The following is a 13,215-nucleotide window of genomic DNA, read 5'->3' on the forward strand; positions in this document are numbered from 1 at the left end:
GTTCATTTGAACAATACAAATGAAGATCGAAGCAAACATGGACCTCTTAACATCAGAGGTGGGATCAGGTGCCATGGAAGCGTTAACATCCCCCGTCAACCGTCACACCCGCTGTCTTTTCTTGTCATGATCGGGGAAAACGGAAAAATCTGATATGGCCTTAAATTCGTACGAAAAATTGTCAACATTTGACTTAAAGATAGATTGTATTTGACAAGGTTAATGCATCAATTATAGGACTTGCGCAATGATAACTTTAAACAATACTTTTGATAGCAACTTCTTCGTCAGTGATTTGCTTTGTTTTAAATAGTTTTAAATAATGTTCGTAGGTATCGAATAAACTAATTATATGAAACATTAATCCCATATGCAAGTGATAAGAGTCTATTGGTACAAAAGTAAGGGAAGCTGACGATTAAAAAATTGAAGTCATCACATTCATCATAAGCTTTGTTGTTAGCTAGCATTAACAGGTTTTTTTCCTAGTATGATATCCAAACTTTATAAAAGATGTGTCAAACTCTGTGATATATTTTTTTATTTCAAGTTCACTGGGATATATCGAGTCGACATAGTAAGTTTGTTGATTGATAAAACGTCAATGATATATCTAAATGTCAAGTTGAAGACCACAGCAAAAAAACAAACAAACAATGAAAACAATAAGCATGAATTCACCAATAATACTTGAATATGTTTCATAGAGATAACTAATATAATTTATATCCCTTCCGTTAACCAGACTACTTCTCTTAACACTCCATCTTCCATTTTCACACTGAAACTTCTGTAAGAACTTACATTTATACCTTGACAGTTAAAAAAAATACTAGTAAATGGAAATTAAATTACTCCGGAAAAACCTGTGGATTAGATACAAATGAGGTTCACATCTAGTTCCGCTTCAATATGCTATAATGTAATACTGTCATAAAGGTTGTTGATTGGTTTTTTTTTTTCAAAGAAGTAAAAAAATATTTCACACATTCTAAGTAAGGCTTCCCACATCGTTTTAAAAGCGTTGTTCGGAATTATTTATTTTAATTAAAAATATTTTATTTAAACATTGTTTTACGGTAAGTCACGTGATAATGTGAATAATTATATAAAACGTTGGGAGGATATTATGTTCATAGTAATGTGTTAGGAAAGAAAAAAATGTACAATTTATGGCATTGCGTTTGCATGGTATCGATTCTTAGAGCGGGTAATAATTTTGACATATATACTAATAAGTGCATTTTAAGCAGTTTAATGACAATCAAACAATTTTTAACATCTGTGTAATCTACAGATATCATTTTTCGTATATTTACGAATACGATGAAATAGAATCTTTTAAGATAGAATCTCTAGTATACATTTGGATTTTGTAATGAGAATACAAATATTTATTTAAATTCTTTGACCTAACTAAAATTTGGTTATGCTTATTTAAAGTTTCTGGAAATCACTATGAAATGTGCGTCAAGAAGTCGGAAATTTCGACACAAACAAATGCAGTACTGACGTGTCCAGTGAATTTTCTACTTACTGTAACAGGATACACGGTGAGGACGAAGGATGGATCCGAGCAGAAAGGAGACATCTGTCCAGATGGATATGTGGGCCGTTGGGATCTTAGATACAGACTTTGGAAGGAAGGAAATGATACATTGAAAGAGTGTAATAAGATTAAAAACGTGTGTCATCTCTCAAAGACATCGTTCTACAGACAAGCAAAATACTATTTCAATACGTGCACAAGTTTTTTGAAGTTGTGCCTTAATTATGAGTGTTCAAGAGGTATAATATCAATTTAAGTATGATTAGTACACATTTTCAACCTTTTCAGCCTTACATCTTATGCTGATATATATATATATATATATATATATATATATATATATATATATATATATATATATATATATATATATATCTCCAAAAGAAATAAAATAAATATCTCAGTGTCCGGTAATCAATATTAAAATAAAATAAAAAGGCAACACTTGTTAAAACGTAAGCGCTTTCATTGTTTTAAACAATTTTAAACTTGTGACGTAATAACGTTACCTGGTGGTAACGTTATTACGTCACAAGTTTAAAATTGTTTAAAACGTGTGAAGAAAACAATGAAAGCGCTAACGTTTTAACAAGTGTTGCCTTTTTATTTTATTTTAATATATATATATATATATATATATATATATATATATATATATATATATATATATATATATATATATATATATAGTAAAAAATAACAGAACGCCGATTAAAACTCTACCGGTTTCAATTGTACCATCAGGAGTTTTGACATATTGCTATAGATACAAACACTTCAAAGTATAAGATATACATTTGTGGTATCTTTCCATTATATAAACATACAGAGAGAAAATATCTTCAATTCTGTATGAAGTTTGTCAGAGGTCAGAGGTCAATACATGGCCGAATCACACGGCGGAATACTATCAACCGTTACTTATAAACATAAAATGACTTGCTTTTCATAAATAAACAAGTAAATTAATTGTTTTATTTACAACGTAAACAAGTACTTCATACATTTTTGACGATGGATTTAAACTGTGTACATAGAGAATATACCGATAGAAACTATACTTTGTTTACATGTCACTTTTGTCCGCTGCACAGTCTCTAACGTTTGTCCTTATTTTTGGAAGACTTTAAGTTAAATCTTCATGATAGGCAATAGGCTAAAACTATATTTTTTTCATTAAATTCTACTCACGATAAATATGCAAATCTATTGGAAATTATCAAAGCATTGCAATCACGCCACGAACAGCTAAGAAACACCTCGATCAGTGCTGTCGTACTTGAATGTAAGCTGTCGCCAATGTCGCCGAGTTAACATCATAAATATGCCTTTAGTTACTGAAATCGTAGGTTGAGTGTTTTTGATCAAATTTAACTTGATTGCAAATTGACTGGCTCGCACAATTGTCTCTATCCATCGGATCCATCCATCCCTTTTAGGCGACCGAAATTCCTCCAACTTTTGTCATCAATCTTCGGACGTGTTTCTTGTGTCTTTTCAGCATAATTATCAATTTTCACAAAAAGAAATATTTCCAAACAAGAATCTGTTCACTATTACTGATCAATTGTAGCCTTTAACAAAATATTCCCTTCCAAAATAGAATTCTTAGCCTGACAAATTCAAAGCGTAACCGCCTTTCAAGCCGGTTTACTCCTTGCGTACTTTTGACGGAAATCTACGGCGACCGGTTAGTGCAATATTTATTTTAGAATATTATCTAAATTAATATTTAATTGTCAGTCTGAAATGTATATATAAGTAATAAATAACAAGTTTATAAACTTCAGTGGGAATTGAAGTGGGTCGGTACGTGATCAAATCTTCAGAGAAGGCCTTCGGCCTTCACAGGATTGGATCACGTGACCGATCCACTTCAATTCCCAATCTTATTTCCAATAAATTTCCCCTATGATTCTTTACAAAATAAAATGCAGTTTATTTTCTCATGAACTACATTTATAGGTATGTATCACGAATAAGCATGAATATCTCCATTGTTACGTCATAATGCCGCTCTTGACGTCAAAAAGTCAAAAAATATAGTGCACACTGTTTTGTTTTAACGTAGGTCGCGGGTTTGCTGACGTCATTAAAAAGGGGTACGCAATTTATATGATTTGGGCGACTTTCTTGTGCACATCTGATTATGACGTCAAATGGAAAACGGTACATTATTTAAGGAATGAATTTAATAGCTACCCATTTTATACGGTATAAACTGGGTTGGGGCATTTTACGCTTTATAAACCGCGAAGCGGTTTATAAAAAAGCGTAAACTGTTCCAACCCAGTTTATACCGTATAAAATGGGTAGCTATTAAATTCATTGCTTATAATTTAATTTTCACTCATTTGATGTAAGAAAAAAAAAGATGATTGTTCTAATAAAATGACTTCAATTTGTACAAAATTTGAATGCAACGTCAGGCGGATTGATACGCTTTTGACGAAAGTCATTGTGACGTAGGCAACCCATTTTATACGATATGAAGTAAATTTTTTATCCAATCAAATACAGCGTTACAACCAGAATTAAATTATCTAGTAATACATTTTGTTGAAATTGGTAGTTTTGTGTAACAGTATTAATAGAACATGCTGAAAGTGTAAAAAGCAATGAAGGCTTATTTCTATTCGAATGACCAACACTGAGAATATTAGAAAGCGTTTCATTATGTGTTATCAATCGTATCTTCTCGGGTCTATTCTGAGAGCACATGCACTTCTTTCGGAAATAAATTTTAACCCTTAGTATAATTATAACACAGGGTATCTAACTCCGAATTACACTCAACACCCCCTCCTCAGAAACGCCCTCATTTACACTTTCAGAGGAAATGCACTAACAAACTGTTTATTACGATAATTTATCTACACAACCATATAGGGCATGCATGTGTTTGTTTTCTTTTATCTCCGTAAACAGCGTCAAAACTCTGCTTGCCGATGGAAAGTCGAACTCAATTATGAATAAAATTTGCTCAAGTCTTATTTTCCATAAAAACACTATGAAGTTTTTCCCAAGTAATTTTAGATACAGATTTTTAGCCAATCGAATTCGGGATCAATTAAATTCTTTGCCCTATTCAAATTAAAAGTAGAAATCATTATATTAAACATCGCAAATGCACCGGTACATTAAAAAATTAACCTTTATTTTTAAAAAGAGTAATTGAAAAATATATATACAGGTTGGTCACAAATTAAAAACTGCTAAGGTATTAATTAATGAAACATAAACTGATACATTTTTTGAACAGCATTGACCTCTTGTAAATGACCAAAGGCACGTAGGATATTACCCCCTCCCTCCTTTCCTTTTTTCCCTTGCTAAAGCCGGGGATGAGTAAACTTTTTCCTATTTTTGTATTTTAACTTCATCCTATATGCGCCATTATGCGGTTGATTTAATTGAAATATTAACTAATCGGAGGCACATAAAAAATTAAATGGAAATCCTAAAAGGAAGAAGAATGTGTTTCAAATTTATTGATGACTGCATATTCCATGATTCCCTACGCTTTAGATAGTGATCAAGTGCAGATTAAGTGAGGCAGACGACGAGAATAAAAACAAATTGCAAGCCATCTCTTTTTATGTATCAGTCGAAAACGAAATACATGTATCTAAAAACAGCGTAAAGAGAGAAAAGGGTAACATTACTAATAACATGCAATACGTATTAAAAATCTAAAATAGGAAAACCCCCAGAAAAACGGAAAGGGGGGGGGGGGTCCATACCCCAATTGCCTGTGTAAGTAACGACAGACGTTGTTAGTTACACGTACATATTTTATTCGCTACGTTGCTTTCCATGTTCATTCAGTAGAATTAATGTTATATATATTGCAAGGCTATGAAAAATAAAAATCTGCATGCCTGTTGATGTTTAGATTATTGTCCCATTTACTCCTCTAAAAATTCCTTGTACGTTTTTTTTTTCTATCCTTATACGTATAAGCATAAAATAAAATCAAGTTAAGAATTATTTTAGTTAATCGCTGCCTCTATGTAAACTTAACTAAAAAAAATTTCAAAATATACACTAAATGCATTAATACATGTATTTATACCCGTTACAATATTTGGCAGAAATTCATTCATGCGAAGTTATCGTTGACTTGCCTTGCTGAATTTTCTAAAGAAAAAATATAAACAAAACATAAAAACATATTTCGGGGAATGGGGGGGGGGGGGGGTAAGGTTGAGATTGGTGTTAGTCCTTGACTTCTAAAGTATCTTCATAGGTACGACTTTTTAGACAAACTTATCAGAGATCTGCGATTTCAACAAGGGGGGGGGGGGTCTGCCTCTTCCAGAAGGGAATACAAGGTCACTTTTATTTTGCAATTCCGGCGAGAATCCGTGTATGAAAAAACAAAAGAAAAAGAAAAGAAACGGTAAGAAATCATACTCTTTTTTTTTTTCTTTTCGGGGTTGAACTCTCGACCTACGGAATCTGTCTCCTAGCAGTATAGGAACAGCGCGTTAGACCGCTCGGCTATCTAGGCAAGTTAAAAAACTTGCTTTCGATGCCGATGGAATTCTATATATATATATATATATATATTTGTTATACCCTTATAAATATCATTCCATATATTTATTACTTATAAAAAGTCCAACAAAAGAACTGTTTATTACATCAGTCTAACAATTTCACTATTGACCGGTCTTACATAAAAATTGTTAGACCGCAACGTCACTCGTCTGTTACGTCACAAGTAATTTATTATTGTTCATCATCGGCGATGCGAAAATAGCCGAAGTTAAGAGCTACAAGAATTGTTGCTAACAGCAAGGTAAGGAAGCAGGGAAGAGTATGTTTGTGATAAATAATTTTTGTGATCCAATAGATATATTATTGATTTTGATATTTCTTTTTGATGTTTTATATTTACTGAAGAAGCCATAATTTCCCATATAAAATAATTGATAATATAGCGTGTATTGATTAAATTGATCAATCTTAAGTGAGCAGTGAAGCGTATAACAAAACAGTTATAGACTAGGATTCGGGCAACATATGATTTGTTGGACCTGAAGGTGAAAATGTTGCCCTTGGCCTGCGGCCTCGGGCAACATTTTCACCTTCAGGTCTAACAAATCATATGTTGCCCTCATACCCAGTCAATAACTGTATAATATATATATATATACAGAGAGAGAGAGAGAGAGAGAGAGAGAGAGAGAGAGAGAGATTTCTATTAGGCAATTAGGAACTTGAGCGACATTTGTGTGTGAGGGGTGAGGGAAGGAGAGGGTGTGTGTGTGTGTGTCTGTGTGAAGATTTGTGTGAGGGTAAGTGAAGTACGTGTTTGCAATTCAAACTAAACTTACACCATAGCGATAGTTATTCTTTTCAGATGGAAAACTCGTGGATATGTGTTCTGATGGAGCATCCATTACAACATCGACTTCTATTCAGTTTTACCGGACCCTGAGTAATTCCCTGTGTCGGTGTTTCCTATTTGGAGATATTGCATCGATTACAATCAAAGCCTCTGAAGATATGATATTAAGGATCAGACATATCAACGGCTCACTTATAAACGGTAACACAATTTCCTTGAAACTTCAGCAAAAACAGGAAAGACTTATTCAAATATCTGAAAAAATCCCAACTCTTTCTAACAAATCAGTCGTAAAAAATTTAAATAATAAGGTATAGTGTATAATTTTTTTCGGAATATAAATACAGGTGGCATGTTATCAATTTTACTATAAATCATTTAGGCCTTCTAGGATTTCATTACATGGTCAACTTGTACATGTTGTATTTATCCCGATTATTATTTTAAGATGATACCCTCATTCCTGAACAATTTATCTTCGTTGATTGTAATGTTTGTTAAACATTTAAAGACTTTCATCTTTTGAAATGATACATATGAAGATAAAGAACAGTATTCAAAATCAAAAGTCCATCAAATAAAACAAAATTTGAGCAGAGCAAACACAGACATTCAAAACAAGGTAGTATAAAGTGCCATGGAGGAGTAAGCATCCCCTGCCGACCGATCACACCAACTGTGTGCTCCTTGATCGGGAAATATCGGAAATTTCCGTCGACAATATGATAAAAGAATGGCTTAATATATGTATAAACTAGAGGTACTGCGAGCGATGAGCCCACTAAATGATACCCCCGCCTCCTATATGAATATAATGGCAGTGTCCATCTTTTGCAATGGGAAACCTAAAATATGTGTTGGATAAAAAGTAAAATAGGAGGTGTACAATGGCAATATGTAATAAAGATTCTGTTTCATCAAATTTCATTCAGTTATATGAGAGGAGTTGCGGATAAGAAATAGGTACTCCAAAGCGTAACAGACGGACGGACAAACAGACAGCTGTATGTCCGTCTGTCTGTCTGTTACGCTTTGTGGTACCCATTTCTTATCCGTAATATCTCTTATACCACTGCGTGAAATTTAATGAAACTTTTACAGAATCTTTATTACATATTGCCATTGTGCACCTCTATTTTACTTTTTGATCCGACACATATTATGGCTTTCCCGGCCACAGCAAAACATGGACTTTGCCATTATAACCATATGGGAGGCGGGGGTATCATTTAGTGAGCTCATTGCTCACAGTACCTCTAGTTTAGTGAGGAATAAAGAAATAAGAAAGGGGCTTGGATGAACAATTACCGGAACCCGTTATTTATCTTTTGTTTGTACGGATTTTTATGAAGTTTTGTAATCCAATATAGATATGGTAATTCAAATTCCTCTTGGTTGTTTACTTACTTACTTAATCCTCTTCGTGCTGGATAGCACACAGGGCCATCACCAGAGACTTACATGCTGGCCTGTCCTGTGTCCATCCCTGGATTTTTTCCCGTGTCCAGCTGTTTTTCCCCATCTCTTTCTCCACAGATCTTCTCAATGTTTCTTTTGGTCTTCCTTTTTTCTCTTGCCAGATGGTGTCCATCTCAATGCAACCTTTGGGATGGAAGTTGGGTGCACCTACATATATGTCCTATCCACAGCCATTTTCTTTTCTTAATACCTGAGACAGAGGGGTGGTGTTAGTCTTTTTGTACAGCTCTTCATTTGAATTGGTTGTTTGGAATATCAAAAATATTCAAAACTGACATTCGATTAAGAATTTCCTCCTTAGAACGTGAGCTACGTGTATAAGTTAGATTACCACTAGTTGAATGAAATATCAGTTCCTGTAAAATACAATTTAAATAATTAGCATTACAAACCAAGATAATGTTATTACCTGCTTTGTAAGCAGGGACCAGTACATACTGACCATGTAAACTATCTAATTCTTTTTTATATCCCCGGCTTGAAAAGCGGGAGGGTATATAGAAATCGGTATGTCCGTCCGTCTGTTACGCTTTGGGGTACCTATCTCTTATCCGCAATTCCTCTCATATAACTGAATGACATTTGATGAAACTTTCACAGAATCTTATTACATATTGCAATTGTGCACCTCTTATTTCACTTTTTGATCCGAAAAATATTTTGGGTTTCCCACAGCAAAACATGGACACTGCCATTACATGTATATTCATATGGGAGGCGGGGGGGGGGGGGGGGGGGTAAAAGATCGGATCGGGGTTCCCTAAATTTTGGCCTTTTTGAAATTAATGATTGAAGGTCCTCATTATTCACTACATTAACGTCATCAGTAATACTAGTAACGTGTCCAGCAGGACTTTACTAGTATATGAAGGATGAAGAAGAATATGAACAGGAAGCTTTCAGATATTCCATATATCTAGGCTCAATAAGGTTTCCTTGTAATTAAAAGGTTTGGAAGCAATAGTCGATGTATATTTGTAGCAAATACTTGGTGTAGTCTCTGTCTTCAACTTGAAATATGGTGGAATACAAGATTGGATCCTTTTGTGATTAAGAATATTACTTATATAAATTGTGGGCATAAGATGGATTTCCAGTCTTGAAATGATTAAGCTGAATTCTAAATCTCCTTCATGTATTGTTTTAAAGTTGTTTTTTTTTTCAAAAAAACTTTTCTTACAAAGTATTCTTTTTTCAGAGTACGAAAGTCACATATATTCACATAGATGGAAATACATTAGTGATATTATTGTAAGCAGTGGAACATTCTTTTCATATTTGAACAACTCGGAGTACAATTCAAAGGCATTGGAGATAGAAACAACGCCTATGTCTAAATTCAAATCCTTCTTTTGGTTTGAAGCACGAGGTATTTTTTTTTTACTTTTTTCGCCTTTGTATATAAGAAATCCATTATATCTGTCTGTCGATGAAACTGGATTCTCTCAAAACAGTAAACTTTGCAAATTGGGAAAACAGAAAAGTCATGAATGCAAACGTTATTAATAACTTGTTTCTTCACGAAAATAACTTTTCTTTACTATATCTTAGGTATAATTTTTATTATGTAATATTCCAATCAAGATTTCCTTTGTCAATTTTCTAAATTATACCCAATGGCCATCTTAAATCCACTATTACCATAGTATATAGTTTTAAAACAAACTAATTTTTTTGATGGAAGTTTATTTGTCTTTGATTAATTAATAATGTTGATTACCGAAAAAGGTTAACTAGATTTAGAATCTCGTGTCATATACTAACCATCGAAATGGGTCGATATAAGAAACTTCCACAATATCTATGAATTTGTAAAGACTGTAGTTCAAATGCTGTTGCTGATGACTTGCCTTTTTGTTATTTTGTGAGAAATACAAAGATTACATTAAGAATTAATGAAAGTTGTAAATGAAGAATGTTGCCATCTTTCCGTCCGTCCGTCTGTTACGCTTAAATTTGGGGTACCCATCTCTTATCTTCAACTCCTCTTATACCACTTTCACAGAATCTTTATTACATATTGCCATTGTGCACCTCCTATTTCGCTTTTTGATCTGACACATAATTCGGGTTTCCTATTGCAAAGCATGGACACTGCCATCCTTTCTATAATTTTGAAGGGTACCCATCTCTCATCTGCAACTGTTCCTATATCACTGAATAAAATTTTATGATACTTTCACAGATTCTTGAATTCTTTATTACATAATGCCATTGTGAACCTCCTATTTTACTTTTTTATCTTAAACTTATTTTGGGTCTCCCAGAAAAAAACATGGACTATAATCATTTTGTGAGCTCGATATTATATGTATAAATAATGAATAAATATATGTAATTCGTATAAATTTCAGGTTTTTTTCTTATTCCCATGCCTTTCCATTCTTTATGATTAAACAAATGAATGATACAAAAGCTTTAGCAAAAAAGTTATTTTCAAGACTACAAGTACATATTAAGATGTCTTTAGACAGCAACGTTGAACATAATAAACTTCTAAGCTGCCCATCTTCATGCAAAAACGCTATTTTTATTTTCAGGGGCTGTAAATTTTGATTGCAAAGACTTCTCTCGGATTTATTTTACAAAGAAATTCAAATTTACAGAAGATGCACTGAAAGGCGGAGATAAAACAGGTACTCATGTACTTGTCAATAACCTTTCAAATTGGATTTTGTCGTAATCATTTTATACCCCCGCTTGAAAAGTGGGAGGGTATATAGTAATCGGGATTTCCGTCCGTCCGTCTGTACGTCCGTCCGTCCGTCTGTTACGCTTTATCTCTTATCCGCAACTCCTCATACTACTGAGTGAAATTTAATGTAACTTTCACAGAATCTTTATTACATATTGCCATTGTGCACCTCCTATTTTACTTTTTTATTCGACACGTATTTTTGGTTTCCCACAGCAAAACATGGACATTGCCATTATATGTTTACCTATGACGTCACATATCGAAGCTTCTGGATAACATTTGATAGGTCGAGTTATTCCTCTTTACACATTACCGTAAAACAATATATAGCAACACATGGACTTTATGTATGGTGCCCCGATAGGGCCATGGCAAAAGTGTATTAGCGCGTTAGAAACAACACGTAAGCGCGTTAATGACAACGCACAAGCGCGATAATGACAACGCGCTAGCGCGTTAATGACGAGTTGTGTGTAAGCGCGACGTCGTGTTGTGAACAACGCGCTAGCGCATTGTCATTAACGCGCTAGCGTATTGACAATACTCCACAATTGTTTCTTTTATTGTTGCATTCTTGTATTGTTTTATTCTTGTATTGTTGCATTCTTGTATTGTTGCATTCTTGTATTGTTGTATTCTTGTATTGTTGCATTCATGTATTGTTGTATTGTTGTATTAATTTCAACGCGCTAGTGCGTTGTTCACAACACGACTTCGCGCTAACACACAACTCGTTGTCATCAACGCGCATTCGCGTTGATATTAATGCACATTCGCGTCGACATTAACGCGCATTCGCGTTGACATTAACGCGCTAGCGCGTTGTTCACAACACGACTTCGCGCTAACACACAACTCGTTGTCATTAACGCGCTTGCGCGTTGTCATTAACGTGCTAGCGCGTTGACATTAACGTGCTAGCGTATTGTCATTGATGCGCTTGCGCGTTGTTTCTATCAACGCGTTTGCGCGTTGTCATTAACGCGCTTGCGTGTTGTTTCTAACGCGCTAATACACTTTTGCAACGGCCCTATCGGGACACCATAATTATGGGAGGCGGGGCGTATCATTTAGTGAGCTCATTGCTCACAGTACCTCTAGTTTGTTGCTATGAAACACAAGGTTATCGCATTTTTTTTCTTTAACTGACTTTCTGTTTAATTTTCCTTACTCCAGCTCGTCATTTTTAAGATGGAGGACGGTTTTTCAGACAAAAAATGTGACTCCGGCAATGCTCCGAAATTTTCATTGTTACATTATAGAAATGTTAAGCTGAACGTCCAAAAATGTTTCATTTGAAATGATTTGATTACCTATTATTTATTACCCTTTTGTTGCCTTCATTTCCAGATACTATTTTGCTGTACTTTATTGGCCCCAGTGTGCTGGTCTCCGTGGTAGCTACTATTGGTATTGGTGTTCTCCTCTGTATTGCATGGAAATCTCTCAAAAGTAAGATTATGGTCTAAGTAATTTTTCTATAAGGATGTCCGAAGTCAAATCCAGAAATAACAATACTTTAAATAATTCTTTCAGAAAAAATGCAAAGTTTCCAGAGGTAAATAATTTTTTTCTTTAAAATTAATTAATTCATTTCAAGCAGAAAAATTTGTATTTAAATTAATTTTAAAAAATAACTTACAGGTCAGAATCAAAGCCCTCTTCTTGCCAGGGTCAATACACCAATCTAGAAACTGGAAGAAGGATTCCTTCCGATGCTCTGTATGAAGAGACGGAATATTGAATGTGTAGACGTGCGCCAAAACAGGACTGTGTGGTTGTATATATTGTACAAGTGATATACATGTTTCAATGAATTATATTTCACAAAAGGATGCAGACTGAAAAATAAGTCTTATGCAGAAAACATCATCTACAAAAATGTCATATATATTTGTAATTGAAATATTTAGTTTTTTTGTAGAGGACACGTGTATATATGAAATAGTGCTGATTCTTAGCAATTATGATATTTTGGACGTTCAATGATTTTTATTTTCTGATATATTTTGTATATACAAAAATGAAAAAAAAATCTTAGTTTCTTTTAGATAGAAGAAGTCTTGATTTGACGTTTTCGTGTATATAGTTGGAAATTTGATATTATCTATTATTAATATATACTAAGCATTG

The 13,215-nt window shown here is 33.8% G+C and overlaps 1 protein-coding gene across 3 annotated transcripts; it reads left to right on the forward strand.

The window, feature by feature from the left end:
• The first annotated feature begins 1,445 nt into the window (after window positions 1–1,445).
• On the forward strand, window positions 1,446–12,947 carry LOC134275794 (uncharacterized). 3 transcript variants are annotated; one of them, XM_062758085.1, is made up of 7 exons: window positions 1,446–1,788; window positions 6,918–7,106; window positions 9,583–9,753; window positions 10,925–11,020; window positions 12,433–12,534; window positions 12,619–12,640; window positions 12,727–12,947. In XM_062758085.1, exons 1-7 carry the CDS (start codon window positions 1,464–1,466, stop codon window positions 12,824–12,826), a joined length of 1,005 nt encoding a protein of 334 aa, XP_062614069.1. In that variant the 5' UTR covers window positions 1,446–1,463; the 3' UTR covers window positions 12,827–12,947. The 3 variants fall into 3 exon arrangements, with proteins under 3 accessions (XP_062614069.1, XP_062614070.1, XP_062614072.1); XM_062758086.1 differs by lacking the exon at window positions 12,619–12,640; XM_062758088.1 differs by lacking the exons at window positions 12,433–12,534; window positions 12,619–12,640; window positions 12,727–12,947 and adding an exon at window positions 12,175–12,300 and having other exon boundaries at window positions 10,925–11,063.
• The last annotated feature ends 268 nt before the right edge of the window (window positions 12,948–13,215 follow it).

This window comes from Saccostrea cucullata, unplaced genomic scaffold (genome assembly GCF_032062105.1).
Source record: "Saccostrea cucullata isolate Sc308-1 unplaced genomic scaffold, CSIRO_AGI_Scuc_v1 ctg7354, whole genome shotgun sequence".
Taxonomy (NCBI): Eukaryota; Metazoa; Mollusca; class Bivalvia; order Ostreida; family Ostreidae; genus Saccostrea; species Saccostrea cuccullata.